Source organism: Mobula birostris, chromosome 17 (genome assembly GCF_030028105.1).
Source record: "Mobula birostris isolate sMobBir1 chromosome 17, sMobBir1.hap1, whole genome shotgun sequence".
Taxonomy (NCBI): Eukaryota; Metazoa; Chordata; class Chondrichthyes; order Myliobatiformes; family Myliobatidae; genus Mobula; species Mobula birostris.
The window spans coordinates 15354228-15370978 of NC_092386.1; the positions used below are offsets into that span (position 1 = coordinate 15354228).

The 16751-nt window shown below is 41.7% G+C and overlaps 1 protein-coding gene across 1 annotated transcript in view; it reads right to left on the bottom strand.

The window, feature by feature from the left end:
* The window catches only part of pcsk1 (proprotein convertase subtilisin/kexin type 1), a 70719-nt gene that overhangs the window by 18360 nt on the left and 35608 nt on the right, over positions 1 to 16751 (bottom strand). The window contains exons 7-9 of the mRNA XM_072281051.1: positions 5572 to 5744; positions 4047 to 4259; positions 2156 to 2256 (exon numbers count right to left, since the gene is read on the bottom strand). Of these exons, the coding sequence (XP_072137152.1) occupies positions 2156 to 2256; positions 4047 to 4259; positions 5572 to 5744 (487 nt within the window). The remainder of the gene's footprint in view (positions 1 to 2155; positions 2257 to 4046; positions 4260 to 5571; positions 5745 to 16751) is intronic.

A 16751-nucleotide genomic window follows, 5' to 3' on the forward strand; every position in this document is an offset into this window, starting at 1 on the left:
TTCAGTGCTGAGGTGAGTGTCAGCTGCAATAAAAAACTGACCACAGCCTGACAGACACATAACAAACACAATTCATGAAATTCTGATGCTTATCTGCTGAAATAGTGCAGGGGGGACAGTTTCCAGCAGAAAAACAAACCATAAATATTTCAATAGGTTGCTTTCTTTCACACATTCATTGTTGGGTAAAATGTAATATCACACATCATCTTCCACCTATTGGCAGGCAGACTTCAAATCACTGCGCTCGGAAAGGTTATTGTGTGCTAACAGTTTGAAATCCAGATGAGATAGAAAACATGAAGTCAGTTATGGAAAGACGAAGAATCTGTAAAAGCTGAAATTTGAAATAGACATAGAAAATATTGGAAATATTCGGCAAGTCAGACACCATTTCTGCAGAGAGAGCACACAATTATTTGAAGTTTTGAATTTTGTGTTAAAATATAAGGCCTACGGCAGCAGATTTAGTCCGTCTGGCCCATCAAGTCTGCTCTACCATTTGTCCATGGCCGAATTATTTCTATTAGATATACTGTCAAACATCAATATTGGTGGGATATTCACATGCTATAAATATTTTATCCACGTACCTGGAAGGCTGGGAGCTTTTCTACTAACAATATCATACACAGCTCATATTCTGGTGAATTGTATATTCATTGCTGATGTATCATCTATTTCATTCCTTATCCCACCATTCAATATAAATCCTGTCTTCAATGATATAAAATATGCCACTATTACTTCCATTCCACAATACCATAAAACATAGGAACAGAATTAGTCCATTTGGCCCATTGAGTCTGTTCTGCCACTGCATCGTGGCTGATGTACTTTCCCTCTCAACCCTGTTCTCCTGCCTTCTCCTCATAACTCTTGACGTCCTTACTAATAATAAAAACTATCAACCTCTGCTTTAAATTTACTCAATGACTTGGTCTCCACAGCCATCTGTGGCAATGAATTCCACAGGTTCACCGTGGTCTGATGAAAGAAACTCCTCCTAATCTCTGTTCTAAGGGAACATCCTTCTATTCATTTGACAGTGCAATTATTTCCTTATTTCCCTTGCTTTACTATGATTATTTCACTCTTTTCTACATTTTCCAGGAAATATCTGACACTCGTTCTGAGGTACTCACAGCTGCCAAATGTAATTGAAGCCACACCATTTGATGCCAATACTTAAGGTCAAAATACTTAATGCCTTAAAACATATTAAAACTTGACCACTTTGTCAATAAAGTGGGCTTTCTAATTGTTCTCAAACTCCATTATTAAATCAAGTATTTTTTATTTCTACTAATTACATTGCAAGTTATTCACTTTGATTATTTTTGGAAATGATTCTTTTTGCAACAGCGACAGGATTTGTTGAGTTCACTAAGTTCCTGTGTACAGATTTGTATTCTCAACTGAGCCATATCTGCCAAAGTCATTGCAATTAGCAAGATATTTCCATCAGCACCCTTTCAACATTTTTAGTTATTTTTCTCATCTGGTTGGATGAGGACAGTATCTACATTGTGCTCCTGATTTGTTTAAAACTGCCTTTCCATTGGGCAACAGTTCAATTTCAAACACGAGGGATTCTGCAAATGCTGGAAATCCAGAGTAACCCACACTGGGTGCAGATGGAAATCAGCAAGTCGGGTAGTATCTGTGCAGAAGAATAAACAGTCAATGCTTTGGGCTGAGACCCTTCATCATGACTGGAAGGGAAGTGGAAAGATGCCAGAACACACCTCCCTCTGTTGCCCCTCCTTCTTCTCTTTCCCTCAAGGTCCACCGTCCTCTCCTATCAGATTCCTCCTTCTTCAGCCCTTTACTTGATCCACCTATCACCTCTCAGCTTCTCACTTCATCTTCCCTCCCCACACCCACCCACCTGGCTTCTCCTATCACCCATCAGTTAGTACTCCTTGCCCTCCCCCAGCTTCTTATTCAGGCATCTTCCCCCCTTCCTTTCCAGACCTGATAATAAAGTGTCCTCAGCCCGAAATGTTGACTGTTTATTCCTTTCCACAGCCTGATCTGCTGAGTTCCTCCACCATTTTGTGTGTGTGAGCTCGGTCTCAATGTATTTCTTGTGACTTTTAAGATAATCAAGTTTCCCACTTTGAAGGTATTATTTTACTGAATGCTGACGTACTTCTGTTCCAGAGCAAGGGCGATGATCCCAGCAGCCAGTGGAGCGGAAGCCGAGGTGCCAGTGTGAGTCTCGGTGCAGTCATTGTGAAGATCGGCACTTGTCTGAAACACATTGCAAAGAAGCTCATTTGCCATGATTGCAGTCTTGAACCATGCTGAATTCTTAAAGAAAATTATATGACAAAACAGATCAAATATATACAGCCCTTAGTTTGTGAAATACATACTATATTTTTCAAAAGTGTTTCATTACTTAGTTCTTAAAAGCTCCTAGTTACTAACATATTGAAAAGGGACTGAGGTTTGAATCTGCTGTCATGAGGGAAGACATTTACTATGGTTAATACAAGGGGGTGTAATTTTAAGGTGTTTGTAGGAAAGTACATGGGAATGTCAGAGATAAATTCTTTACTCACAGAGTGGTGGGTGTATGAACGCGCTGCCGGGGTGGTGGTAGAGGCAAATGCATTATGGGCTTTTAAGAAACTCTGTGATAGGCACATGGATGGTAGAGTAATGGAGGGAAAGTTCAGATTAATCTTGGAGTAGGTTAAAAGGTTGGCACAACCTCGCAGGCCAAAGGGCTAGGTCTATGCTGTAATGTTCCAAGTTCGATGTGGTTATCTGTAACAATGAGGGTTCATATTGGTTCTTCACTTCCTCATTAACACCAATAAACATGAATCTGACTAATTATAGTGGAAATCTTGACATAATTGTGTGCTTTAACATATTTTCAATATCATAAGCTGAAAAGATGTTAATCTCTGAAACTACAATAATTAGAAACAAAACCTATTTTCCCAAGACTTTCTTCAGTACATTAATATCTTTAACATCTCCCATTGCACGTAGGTTCTCAATGATACCCACTGTAGAACATCAATATTGCAGGTAGAGTCTAAACGATTATCATCATTATCATCATTAGGTGCCATGCCCAGTTTGAGCTTTGACGGCCATGGCCCACACACTCCTGTTTCGGGTCAAGTGGATCAATTCATTGGTATTCATTTCCAGTTCTCTGGCTGCTGTCTCCATCATCATTTGTCTTTGTCTTCCTCTTGCTTTCTTCCCTTCAATCTTTCCCATAATTACCGTGCATTCTAACTCCTCTTTCCTAATCACATGTCCAATGCATTCACGCTGCCTTTTCATGATCTCATACATTATTTCTCTTTTTGTGTTTGCCCTGTTCATGACATCCTCATTAGATATTCCTTTCGTCCATGATATTCTTTGCATCCTCCTCAAAAACCACATCTCTGCTGCTACAATTCATTTCCTCATGTTACTAGATATTGTCCAACGTTCTGAGCCGTATAACATAACTGGATAAACGTAACATTTCAGTACTTTGAGGCAGATTGTCATGCCTAGTTTAGTACTGGTCAGTATACTCTTCATTCTCGAAAAGGTGTCTTTTGCCATCCCTATTCTTCTTTTGATGTCCATGTCGCACCTGCCATCTGATTGTCACCCAGCTTCCTAAGTAGCAAAAGTTCTGTACCAGTTTTATGTCTTCCCCGTTTATTCTCAGCCTGCAGATAGGATTCTCCTTCTTTTTGGATATCACCATACATTCTGTCTCAATGATACCCACAGTAAAGCATCAATATTGCCCGGATAGTGCTCCACGTGAGATCTCCCTGAAGTTTAATTAGATCCATCATTTTTTGATGTATTTTATATACAGTATCACATATAATAAAATCTACAGTTCTATCCTCTGAATTCTGAAAAGTTCCACCACTTTATAATGTAGAGATCCATATAAACTTCAAATCAGTAATAAAGAGATCTAAAAAGATAGATTTTGCATTAATAATAACCTAACTATTCCTATACACGTATCACAAAAAAACAAGTTGTCACCTGAGACAGATACGTACAATTCTTTGATCGGTGTAATCTCCACTGCTGTAGGCTGTAGCCAGTGTTGAGGAACACTTTTCTGCATACCATGGAGAAAGCCCTTGTTGTGAAGCACTGCTTATGGACACAGTGTAGATACTGTCTGTATATCCATCACAGTCACAGTTATCACCTTGACGACCTCCATTCCCGGAAGCCCAGACAAAAACAGACCCCTTTCCTCCTCTACCCTGGAAGAGCATAATTTAAAGTCAATTTTATCATTAATATATTGCAGAACCATAGCAATTATTTAATCTAATCCATGAAGTCTGCGTTGACACCTTGCATGTCAATGAATCAATCTTTAGATTTACATCTTCCTCACATCAAAATATTTATCCACTTTTTCCAGTATTTGTCAATGGAGAGCAGAGAGCAAGTTTGTAAATCTGGCAGAAGAAAAGGATGTTGAGAATGGTGAGGGTGGAGCACCGCGAGAGGGATGAGGAACAGGTGACAGAAAAGGATTGCCGGGGGAGCAGCAGACACTCCCAGCCCTGAGACATTGGGCAAGGTCCTTTGATTCCAAACAAATGGTTGACTGATCAGTGCAGAATTCTCTGGTGCTTCCCCTCTCCCTCCACCCTCCCTTCCCTTCTCCCTCCACCCTCCCTTCCCCTCTCCCTAACCATGATTCCCCTCTCTCTCTGTCCCCCTCCCACTCTCAGTCCACAATAGAGACCCACATCGTGTGTCCTGAGGAGGGGTCTTGGCCTGAAGTGTTGACTGTTTACTCTTTTTCATAGATGCTGCCTGGCCTGCTGAGTTCCTCCAGCATTTTGTGGGTGTTACTGTGATTTCCAGTGTCTGCAGATTTTCTTTTGTTGCTGACTCAAATCAAAATTAGGTCTATCGTCATCACTCACACGTCATGAAATTTGTTTTTTTTTTGTGGCAGCAGTACAGTGCAATACATAAAATTACTACAGTACTGTGCAAAGGTTTTAGGCACCTGAGCTATATATATGTGCCTAAGACTTTGCATAGTACAGTACATTCACAAAAATGCTCTGGCACAACTTCTCCTTTGTTCCTTATTCAACATTCCACGTTTAACAATCCTCTGCATGCAAACAATTCTACACACCTTCATCAAAACTTCAAACTGATAACCCATCATTATCAATTTTGCATGCACTATTAAAACTTTTTATAGTAGTGTTAAACCTTGAATGCTTCAATTGAGAAGCTTCATATTTCCTCATAACCTCTTGATATTTCTGTCATATCTTCCCCAGATGGGAATTCCCCTTCATGTCTGTACTTCCTTGTTAATAACCTGATTGTTTGAGCTCTTAAAATATCTAGTAAGTAATGTGTTTAAACCTGCTGCTTTAATAATGGTAACATCATTTCCTCATTTCTTGAGGAGAATTGAATCTACATGAAGTTCACTGTCTGATATTTAATAATTATTCTTATTCACATTTCAGAGTAAAGACTACCAGAAAGTTTAAAATCTAAAAGGACAAACTTTTAAGTCTCCAATGATGTGCTCACCTTCTGAATGCCATATTCAAATGCTTTTTGTGCAAGTCGTCCAGGACCTTCCACAGTTTTCCCATCATCGTTTGGCCCCCAGCTTGCACTATAAATGTCCACGTGCTGTGGGTTGAATCCAATGGAAGTAGCTTCAATTGCATCTGTTACTATGCCATCCAGCATCCTGATACCTAGAGGAAAATCCAGATGTCTGAATGAGCTAGCTGGTGGCATTGGTCTGAGATTTCACTTCAATCAGGTTGTGTTTGTTAATGTGTAAAGATTGTCTGAACAAAGAACAGAGGATAATAATTGGCTAAAATAATTTCAAGGTACAGTATTGTGCCAAAGTCTTATTCTTATGCACTTAGGGTGCCTAAGACTTTTGCTCCGTATGATATTGCAACGTTGAGCGGAGAGCGAGGGTGTAAATCTGGCAGGAGCAAAGGATGTTGGGAGTGGCGAGGGTGGAGCGCCGCGGGAGGGGTTGGGACAGGTGGCAGAGAAGGAGAGCCAGACGGGGGTGGGGGGCACAGCTGTTTCCAAACAATTGGTTTATTGATCATTACAGATTGTCTCTCTGGTGCTTCCCGCTCCCTCCCCTCTCCCTTCCCCTTTTCCCAACCATGATTTCCCCCTCCCTGTCCCCTTCCTACTCTCAGTCCGCAATAGAGACCCGTATCAGAATCAATCATCTTCACTCATATGTCAAGAAATTGTTTTTTTGTGGCAGCAGGTACAGTGCAAAACATAGAATTGCTAAGTACCATGCTAAAATGCTACATACCCTGGCTATACAAATGTGCCGAGGACACTTGCACAGTACTGCTTACCAATCTGTTTCAACCTAATTAACCAGCTATGAGCATTACAGAACATTGTATCTTCAACATTTTGTCATAATTGGGTGATAATTGTACACTTGTGGTTATAGTTCCATAAGTAACAAATTCCTGTCCTCTGACACATGCTATTTGGTATTTTCCCTCAAAGAAAGTGAGTCCCTCCAGACCCCATCATTATACTAAATTAAAATCAAAGGCCAGGGAACAGGTAACTGATCTCTCATTCAGGGAGCAGCACAGGAACTAGGGAAGGGTAGAGGTGGAAGAGGGTATACAAAGCTACAGGTAGAATGCTCTTGTCTATTAAATTACAAATACCTAACAATATTATAAATATTTCATTCTATATCTGTACCTTTACCTCTAGCATCTTTATATAACTCTTCATTCTTTCTAATTGTTGAAAGTTATTTTTTGTTGCATGTTGTACCGTGACCAACCTACCACAGTAAACTCCTAACACATGCAAATATTCAAATTCAAGTTGAATTGGCATTCAACCATATGTGAATACTGTGCAGCCAAATGAAACAGCGTTACTCCTGAGCCAAAGTGCAAAACGCAGTCCAACAGTCACAGACAGTGCAAGGCACATAGAAAATTGCAAGCACATATAAGATATCAGTAAAATACAGTCATACAAAGATAACAGTCCATGAATGTTGCTGCAGTCTGCAGCCAAGCACAATATAGCTTGTCTTCTGCCAAACAAACACTAGGGGGCAACACCAAATCTAGCCTGGACACCATGCCACACTGTCCGTGGCACTGCCCATGCCTCTCCCCTGGGCGGTTGTAAATAGACGATACCACAGCTTGAGGCCTAGTCCTAACGAAACCCCACAACTCCCCTGCTGTCCGCCAATAAATCAGTGAATCAGACTTGCAGCGTTCCACATTAGCAATGGCCAACAGGGTCTTGCAATCAAAAGAAAAATGACTAAGACAATCACTCACTATTAGACTGCAAATAAATGTTGATCCTTGATTTTACTATAAAAATTAACTGCCTGAGCATGTTTACCAGTCTATAGTATAAATGCAAGTTGTTGTTTGTAATACATTTTTCCTCTTCACTAAATAAATAAATGCGGACAACACATTTGAAATAATTAACTGGTTTAGTTACCTCCATGAACTGTTGGGACTGTTAGAACAGCACATATGGGTTCTACAGGTAAAATCCTCACAGACTTCCCTACATTTTGCACCACTGAATTACTGATTAGTCTGAAGTGATATATTTGAAGCCCTTCGTAGCATTGTTTAGTAGGAACAACTGTTAATCCACAAAGTGACAGTTCAAGTATGTATCAGTTTTTCTGTACTAATTATAATGTCTGTTATGAATCATTACTATACCAATAGCAGTATATTGAAACAGTGGACTCTGTATTCGTAAGACTATAAGACAAGAATTAGGCCATTCAGCCCCTTGAATCTGTTCTGCCTTTCCATCATGGCTGATTTATTATCCCTCTCAACCCCATCTCCTGCCTTCTTCCCATAACCTTTGAAACCTTTACTAATCAAGAACCTATCAACCTCCACTTTAAGTACACCTAATGACTTGGCCTCCACCGCAGACTGTGGCAATGAGCTCCATAGATTCTCCAGCCTCTGGTTAAAGAAATTTCTCCTCAGCTCTGTTCTAAAGGCACATCCTTCTATTCTGAGGCCTAGACTCCCCCACTACAGGAAACATCCTCTGCATGTCCACAGTTGAGGTCATTATCTCAGCTGTTTTCATAACAAATAAAGATGGCATTTTTTGACACAATGAGCATGTGCCTTTCATCACTGTATTAAGACATGGAAAATAAAATGTTATCGGTTGCTACAGCAGCACGGATATCAAACTCTGCATGACAGTTGTAGATAATAAGCTGGAAAAGACAGAAAGTACACACTTCTCAGTCTACAAGAGCCCGTGGTGTTGCCACGTGTTGCAGATTATTAAATAACAGATAATTTTCTTCTTACGAGGATGAAATGTGTGTAATTAGTGTGTAATTTGACATATGCTGTGGATTTAATTGTATCAGCCCCTTCCAGTATGATGAAACCAATTTCCATTTTCACTATTGTATAATAATCAACCTCATTAGACCTATCTAAATGTCATTCCACTGGAAATACTGTACTGTGTAAAAGTTCTGGGCATATATATAGCTAGGGTGCCTAAATCTTTTGCACAGTACTGTAATAATTTCATGTATTGCACTGTATTGTTACAGCAAAAAAAAACAGATTTCATGACATATGTGAGTGATGATAAACCTGGTTCTGATCTGGGTCTCTATTGTGGACTGAGAGTGGGAAGGGGGCAGGGAGAGGGGAATCATGGTTGGGAAAAAGGGAAGGGAGAGGGGAGGGAGTGGGAAGTACCAGAGCGACATTTTGTGATGATCAATAAACAATTGCTTAGAATCAAGTTACCCTGCCTGGTGTCTCAGGGCTGGGTGTGCCTGCACACACGCCACCCCCTCCGTCCTTGGCACTCCTTCTCTGCCACCTGTCCCACACCCCTCCTGCAGCGCTCCACCGTCGCCATGCCCAACATCGTTGCTCCCACCTGATTTACAAACTCGCTCTCCACTCCGCAATGACAAACACAGTACTGTGCCAAAGTCTTCCGCGCTCTAGCTGTATACATGTCCCAAAGGCTTTTGCACAGTAGTCATCAAATTTTTCCCATAATATAAAGTTAGAATTACATATCTGGGTGGAAAATAGCTTTGTGATGAAATTGAAATCTGCCAAATGAAATGCAGAAAGTAAAATGTTGACATAATGATGCAGTTTGTGGACCTGGTGCCACACAGATCCAGTGACCTGGGTTCAATGCTGACCTCTGCTGCTTAGTGTGTGGAATAGGTATGACCTTCCCATGACAGCGTGTGCCACATCCATGTCTCAGGTCTCCTCCTAATCCAAAAGAAATTGCTGGTTGATACTTACACTCAGTGGCTACTATATTAGGTATCTCCTGAACATATTAAAGTGGCCACTGAGTGTACGCTCATGGTCTTCTGCTGCTGTAGCCCGTCCACTTCAACGTTCAATGTGCTGCTCATTCAGAGACGCTCTTCTGCACGCCAATGCCGTAACATTTATTTATTTGCGCTGCTGTCGCCTTCCTGCCAGTTTGAGCCAGTCTGGCCATTCTCCCCTGACCTCTCCCATTAACAGGGCATTTTTGCCTGCAGAACTGCTACTCACACCATTCTCAGTAAACTCAGGAGACTGTCGTGCATGAAAATAACCGGAGATCAGCAGTTTCTGAGATACTCAAACCACCCCATCTGACACCAACAATCATTCCACGGTCAAAATCACTTAGATCACATTTCTTTCCCATTCTAATGTTTGTTCTGAACAACAAATGGACCTCTTGGCCATGTCTGTATGCTTTTATGCATTGAGTTGCTGCCACATGATTGGCTGCTTAGATATTTGTATTAACATTATTAGGTGTACCTAATAAAGTGACCACTGGGTGTAGTTATTTAAGTAAATTAAATTTAGTATGTAGGTGAATGTTGGAATCAGAGAAAAGCTGATGGGAATGTAAGGGAATAAAATGGGATGTGTGTAAATGGGTGTAATTGGGCATGAGATGTTCAGTGTTGAGGCAGTGGGCTGATGAGGCTGAGAGTGAAGATAAAGATTTTGAAACTTTGCAACATACAGTGAAATGTGTCGTTTGTGTCAACGACCAACACAGTCCGAGCATTGTGCTCGGGGCAGCCTGGAAGTGTTACCGCGCTCTGGCACCAACAACATAGCTCGCCACAGCTCACTAACACCAACCCTAACCCATATGTCTTTGGACTGTGGAAGGAAACCAGAGCACCTGGAGGAAACGCAAGCGGAAACAGGGAGAATGTACAAATTCCTTACAGACATCGAAGGGGATCGAACCCCAATTGATGATTGCAGGAGCTGTAAAGCGATTGCGCTAAGCTACCAAGCTGTACAACGTTTTAACTAGTAAAGTGCAGGATTAGAGCATATATGTTCTTTATCATTGACATGGACTCAGAGGGATTTCAGCATTGGTACTGGTATATTATTGTCAGGTGTACTGAGATACAGTGAAAACTTTTACTTGCATACAAATCAGATCATTACCCAGTGCATTAAGTTAGTACAAGGGTAAACAATAACAATTCAGAATAAAGCATAACGGGTACAGAGAAATGGAAACCACACTGGTCAATAATGGCCCTTCTCTCTCCCTGGTAATCCTTTCTCTTTTTATATACTTCACTCAATCCCAGCTACATATACCTTACTTTTGCCTCTTTCTTTTTGCTGACCTGAGCCTCAATATCCTTCATCAGCATTTGGTTCCCTAATCCCAACAGTGGTCACATAACCAGGACTGTCATATGTTGAAAGATTGGAGCGACTGGGTTTGTATACACTAGAATTTAGAAGGATGAGAGGGGATCTGATGGAAACATATAAGATTATTAAGGGATTGGACACGCTGGAGGCAGGAAACATGTTCCCAGTGTTGGGGGAGTCCAGAACCAGAGGCCACAATTTGAGAATAAGGGGTAGGCCATTTAGAACACAGTTGAGGAAAAACTTTTTCACCCAGAAAGTTGTGGATCTGTGGAATGCTCTGCCTCAGAAGGCAGTGGAGGCCAATTCTCCGGATGCTTTCAAGAAAGAGTTGGATAGAGCTCTTAATGATAGCGAAGTCAAGGAATATGAGGAGAAGGCAGGAAGGGGGTACTGATTGTGGATGATCAGCCATGATCACCGTGAATGGCGGTGCTGGCTTGAAGGGCCGAATGGCCTACTCCTGCACCTAATGTCTATTGTCTATTGTCTATTGACTTGTGATGTACACCAGCTGCTCATATGACCATCTACCAACCACACCCATGGTTTCACGTGACCCAGATCGGTGGGCTAAGCAGGTGCTACATCTTGCCCAAGGTTGACCTGCAGGCTGGCAGAGGGATGGAACGCCTCACACCTCCTTTGGTAGAGACGCATCCCCCCGCCCCCGCTGCCACCCTAACCTGCTAATGGCCTCTCCCAATTAACCATTGCAAGTTCCTGTCTTTTGCCATCAAAATTAGTCTTCCACCACTTTCATCAAACCAACCAGCAAACTGCAGAACAAGAATCACATAGATTTTGTATGCCTGGCCTGTTGGGGGCAGTCTTTCATTGATTCTGTTCTGTTTCCTGTATTTACAGTGAATGCCCCCAAGAAAATTAATCTCAGGGTTGTATATGGTGACATATACAGTACTGTGCAAAATTTTTAGGCACGTGTAAAAAAATTCTGTAAAGCGAAGTTGCTTTCCAAAATAATGAAATGAAAAGTTTCTAAATATCAAAAAAATTACTATAAAGAGCAGTAAACAGTGAAAAAAACGAAATCAAATGAATATTTGGTGTAACCTCCAAAACTGCCTTTAAAACTACATCAATTCTCTCAGTACACTGTTATGTGGTTTTATAAAAAAATTGGCTGGTAGGTTGTTCCAAGTATCTTGGAGAATTTGTGACAGTTTTTCTGCAGATTTTGGCTGTCTTCCTTGCTTCTGTCTCTCCAGGTAATCCCAGACAGCCTCAATGCTGTCGCCTAAGAGATTTGCAAAGTACAGTATGTACTTCGATAATAAAATTTACTTTGAACTTCAGCCTGGGTTAAGGAGTTTGTATGTTCTCCATGGGCTTCCTCCGCGTGTTCTGATTCCCTCCCACATTGTGAAAAAACATACTTGTTAGTGTTATTACTTTGTGGGCATATTACATTGCCACTGGAAGCATGTCGGAATGTGTTGGACGCTGATGCAAACAATGCATTTGTTGGGTGTTTCAATGTACACGTGACAATTAAAGCTAATCTTCAACAGAAAAGAATCACAATTCAGCACACTGGCTGGAGCCAGAGCAATGTTGGCTTACAAATATTAAGCCAGCTTGGAGGGATGCCTTGACTATTCTAAGACACGATACGGCATATATCATCTGAAAGGCAATCATTCTATGTACAGAGCTTTTCAAATGAAGCTTACCAGCAAGGAAAGTAATTCAGAGTCCTTTCCCTTGTTTGGAAGTATTTTAATGTAACATTTAGAGAGATGGTAGACTTGATATCTGCATTAAATGGACCATTTAATGGGATATCGGCATTCAGATGAGATTTTCAAAAAGACAATAAGAAACTCATTTTGCACATAGGCAGTGCTCCCAGATTATGAGCTGTTTTCGCTCTTTCCACTGCTTTCTGGATAAATCAAACAGGTGCTATGACTTCCTGTATTAAATCATCCATGCAAATCAATTTGATCCTCACCAGGGTGAGTGCTTCCCTTTTATATCTCCATCTGTTATATGACAGGACCAGCTTGCTGTTTGCTCCTCAATGATTCCAGTTTCATGTAATTGCTAACTACATCTGGACTGGCAACGGCACTGCAAAGGGAGGGCAAAGTTTCAAAAAAAAACCTTGCAAAATAACAGCTGAATATTATTAATATATTGGAATGATTAATGCAATGATATATTTACAATGTCTCAGAGGAGGCCACTTGGCCCATTGGTCTCATGCCAGCACCCATCAGAGCCATCTCTCTCTTATTTCTCTATAGCTTTGCAGTTTGCTTTCTTTCGCACACTACTGTAATAATTTTATGTATTGCACTGAACCACCACTGCAAAAAAAAAAACAGATTTTGTGACATATGTGAGTGATGAAAAATCTGATTCTGATATGGGTCGCTATTGTGAACTGAGAGTGGGAACGAGGCAGGGAGAGGGGAATCATGGATTGGACAGCAGCGCAGAAGCAGTAGAAGCGTTCCTGCACAGGTCCAGAGTGGAGCTTTAAAAAGCAGCCACTCTTCAGCGGGAATCTTTGATCAGACAGTGGCACAGAAACGGCAGAAGCATTCCCATGCAGGTCAGGAGTGGGGCTTTAAAAAGCAGCCACTCTTCAGTGGGACTCTTTGATTGGACTGTGGCTCAGATGCAGCAGGGGCATTCCTGCACAGGTTCAAAGCGGAGTGGTCATCGTGAGAGTGGTCTGAGTCAGAGTGGTATGGCTTTGGCTCAACAGGCTTCGGTAAAAAACAGGTGAAGGCGAGGTAAGAAGGTAAGTTTATTTCTCATTTCTTTTTCTTATTTAACTCTTGAAAGAATAGAGGGTATATCTGCAGGGCCAGTGTTTTGTTCTGGATGTCAGATATGGGATTTCCAGGAAACTTCCAGCCTCCCCGATGACCACATCTGCTCCAGGTGCATCGAGCTGTAGCTCCTTAGGGAAATGGAGCTGCAGCCTGATGACTTTCAGCTTATTAGGGGAAGTGAGGAGGTGATAGACAGAAGCTGCAGGGAGGTAGTCGCCCCAGGGCTACAGGAGACAGATATATGGGTGACTGTCAAGAGAAAGAAGGGAAAACACCAGATAACGGAGAACACTCTTGGGCCATCCGTCTGAACAATAAGTACTTCATTTTGAATACTGTTGGGGGGTGTTGGTTGACCTATCTGGGGGAAGCAACAGCAGCCATGCCTCTGGCACTGAGTCTGGCCCTGTGGCTCAGAAGGGTAGGAAACTGAAGAGAATGGCAGCAGTAATAGGGAACATTTATAGTTAATGGGACAGATAGGTGATTCTGTTACTTGAAAAAGAAACGCGGATGGTAGTGTGCCTCCTGGGTGCCAGGGTCCGAATGTTTCTGAACATGTCCACAATATCCTAGAAGGGGAGGGTGAGCAGCCAGAAACCATGGTACATACTTGTATCAACAACATAGATAGAAAAAGGGAGGAGATCCAGAAAACAGAATACAGGGAGTTTGGAAGGAAGTTGAGAAGCAGGACCTCAAGGGTAGTAATCTCGGGATTGCTGCCTTAGCCACGTGACAGTGAGGCTAGGAATAGAATGAGGTGACAGCTAAATGTGTGGCTGAAGATTTGTAGCAGGGGGCAGAGATTCAGATTTCTGGTTCATTGGGACCTCTTCTGGGCCAGGTGTGACCTGTACAAAAGGAACAGGGTGCACTTGAATCCGAGAGGGACCAATATTCTTGTGGGCAGGTTTACTCGAGCTGCAGGGAGTGGTTTAATCTAATATGGCAGGGGGATGGGAACCAGTATGATAGAGCTGAGGATAAGCCAGCAGGTTTACAAACAGAGGATGTAATAAGTAATACGAATAAAAGGAAGGACAAGCCAATGATTGGGTGCAACTTCAGACAGAGCAAGGAGTTAAGTTGTACCACAGAGGCAAAATTCAAAAGGTTGAAGAATGCAGGACTGAAGGTGTTGTATTTAAATGCATGTAGCATTTGGAATAAGGTGGACAAACTCGTGGTGCAATTAGACATTGTGGGCAGCACTGAGTCGTGGCTGAAAGAAGGCCATAGTTGGGAGTTCAATATCAAAGGCTACACTTTGTATTGAAAGGACGGGCAGGAAGGCGTAGGCAGTGGAGTGGCTCTGTTGGTAAGTGATAGAATTACATTTTTAGAAAGAGGTGACATAGGGTCGGAGAATGTCGAGTCTTTGTGGGTGGAATGAAGAAACTGCTAGGGTAAAAAAAAAACATTATGGGAGTCATATATAGGCCTCCAAATAGTAGCCCAGATGTGGGGTTGAGATTGCAAAAGGAGCTGGAGAGGGCACGTAATAAGCGTAATGTCACAATTGTACTGGGCAACTTCAATATGCAAGGGGATTGGGAAAATCAGGTTGGTGTCGGATCGCAAGAGAGGGTATTTGTTGAATGCCTGTGAGATAGCTTTTTAGAGCAGCTTGTGCTCGAGCCTACTGGGGGAAAGGCTAACTTAGATTGGGTGTGGTGTAATAATCCAGATTTTATTAGGGAGCTTAAAGTAAAGGATCCCTTAGGAGGCAGTGATCATAATATGATTAAATTCATACTGCAGTTTGAGAGGATAAGTCACATGTGTCAGTATTGCAGGGAGTTACAGAGGCATGAGAGAAAAACTTGCCCAGGTAGATTGGAGGAGGATACTAGCATGGGTGGCAGTACAGCAGAGGTGACTGAAGTTTCTGGGAATAGGTCACAAGGTGCAGGATAGATATGTCCGACAGAAGAAGTAGTTCTCAAATGGCAGGGCTAGGCAACCGTGGCTGACCAAGGAAGTTAAGGTCTGCAAGAAAGCCAAGGAAAGGGCATATAAGATAGCAAATGTGAGCGGGAAGATGAATGATTGGGAAGTTTTTAAAATCCAACAAAAGGCAACTAAAGAGCCACGAGAAAGAAAAAGATGAAATACGAGGGCAACTGGCCAATAATATAAAGCAGGATAGCAAAGGTTTTTTCAGTTACATAAAGAGTAAAAAGGAGCTGAGAGTTGATATTGTACCACTGGAAAATGATGCTGGTGAGGTAGTAATGGAGGACAAAGAAATGGTGGATGAACTTAATAAGTACTTTGTACAGGGCCGAGAGGTAATGTTGCAACTATATAGGTCCCTGGTCAGACCCCAGTTGGAGTACTGTGTTCAATTCTGGTCGCCTCACTACAGGAAGGACGTGGAAACCATAGAATGGGTGCAGAGGAGATTTACAAGGATGTTGCCTGGATTGGGGATCGTGCCTTATGAGAATAGGTTGAATGAACTCGGCCCATTCTCCTTGGAGCGACGGAGGATGAGAGGTGACCTGATAGAGGTGTACAAGACAATGAGAGGCATTGATCATGTGGATAGTCAGAGGCTTGTTCCCAGGTCTGAAATGGCGAGCACGAGAGGGCACAGTTTTAAGGTGCTTGGAAGAAGGTACAGAGGAGATGTCAGGAGTAGGTTTTTTATGCAGAGAGTGGCAAGTGCGTGGGATGGGCTGCCGGTGGCAGTGGTGGAGGTAGAAATGATAGGGTCTTTTAAGAGACTCCTGGATGGATACATGGAGCTTAGAAAAACAGAGGGCTTTTGGAAAATGCGGAATTAACACAAGCAAAGAAAAGATCTGGGGAAATTTTGGACCAGAAAGAAATGGACCAAAAGAGATACATGGAAATTAGTATTCAACCACTATTATTAATATTTTTTATTACAACTATTATCATTATTTAGTTTAATAGAGTGGAATTAGAATTGCACATAAACATCTATTTGAGTGCCTAATTATTTTCTATATTATCTCAATTTGCACTTGTGAATGTACAAATTAGTATAGATTTACTCACATAAAAAATGGAGAAGGTTATATATGTAAAAAAAAGTTTGTGTATTGCTTGTGAATACCTTATCCAAATAAGAATGAAATTTAAAAAAAAAAGAAAAATAGAGGGGTATTGGTAACCCTAGGTAGTTCTAAGGTAAGGACATGTTTGGCACAGCATGGTGCCG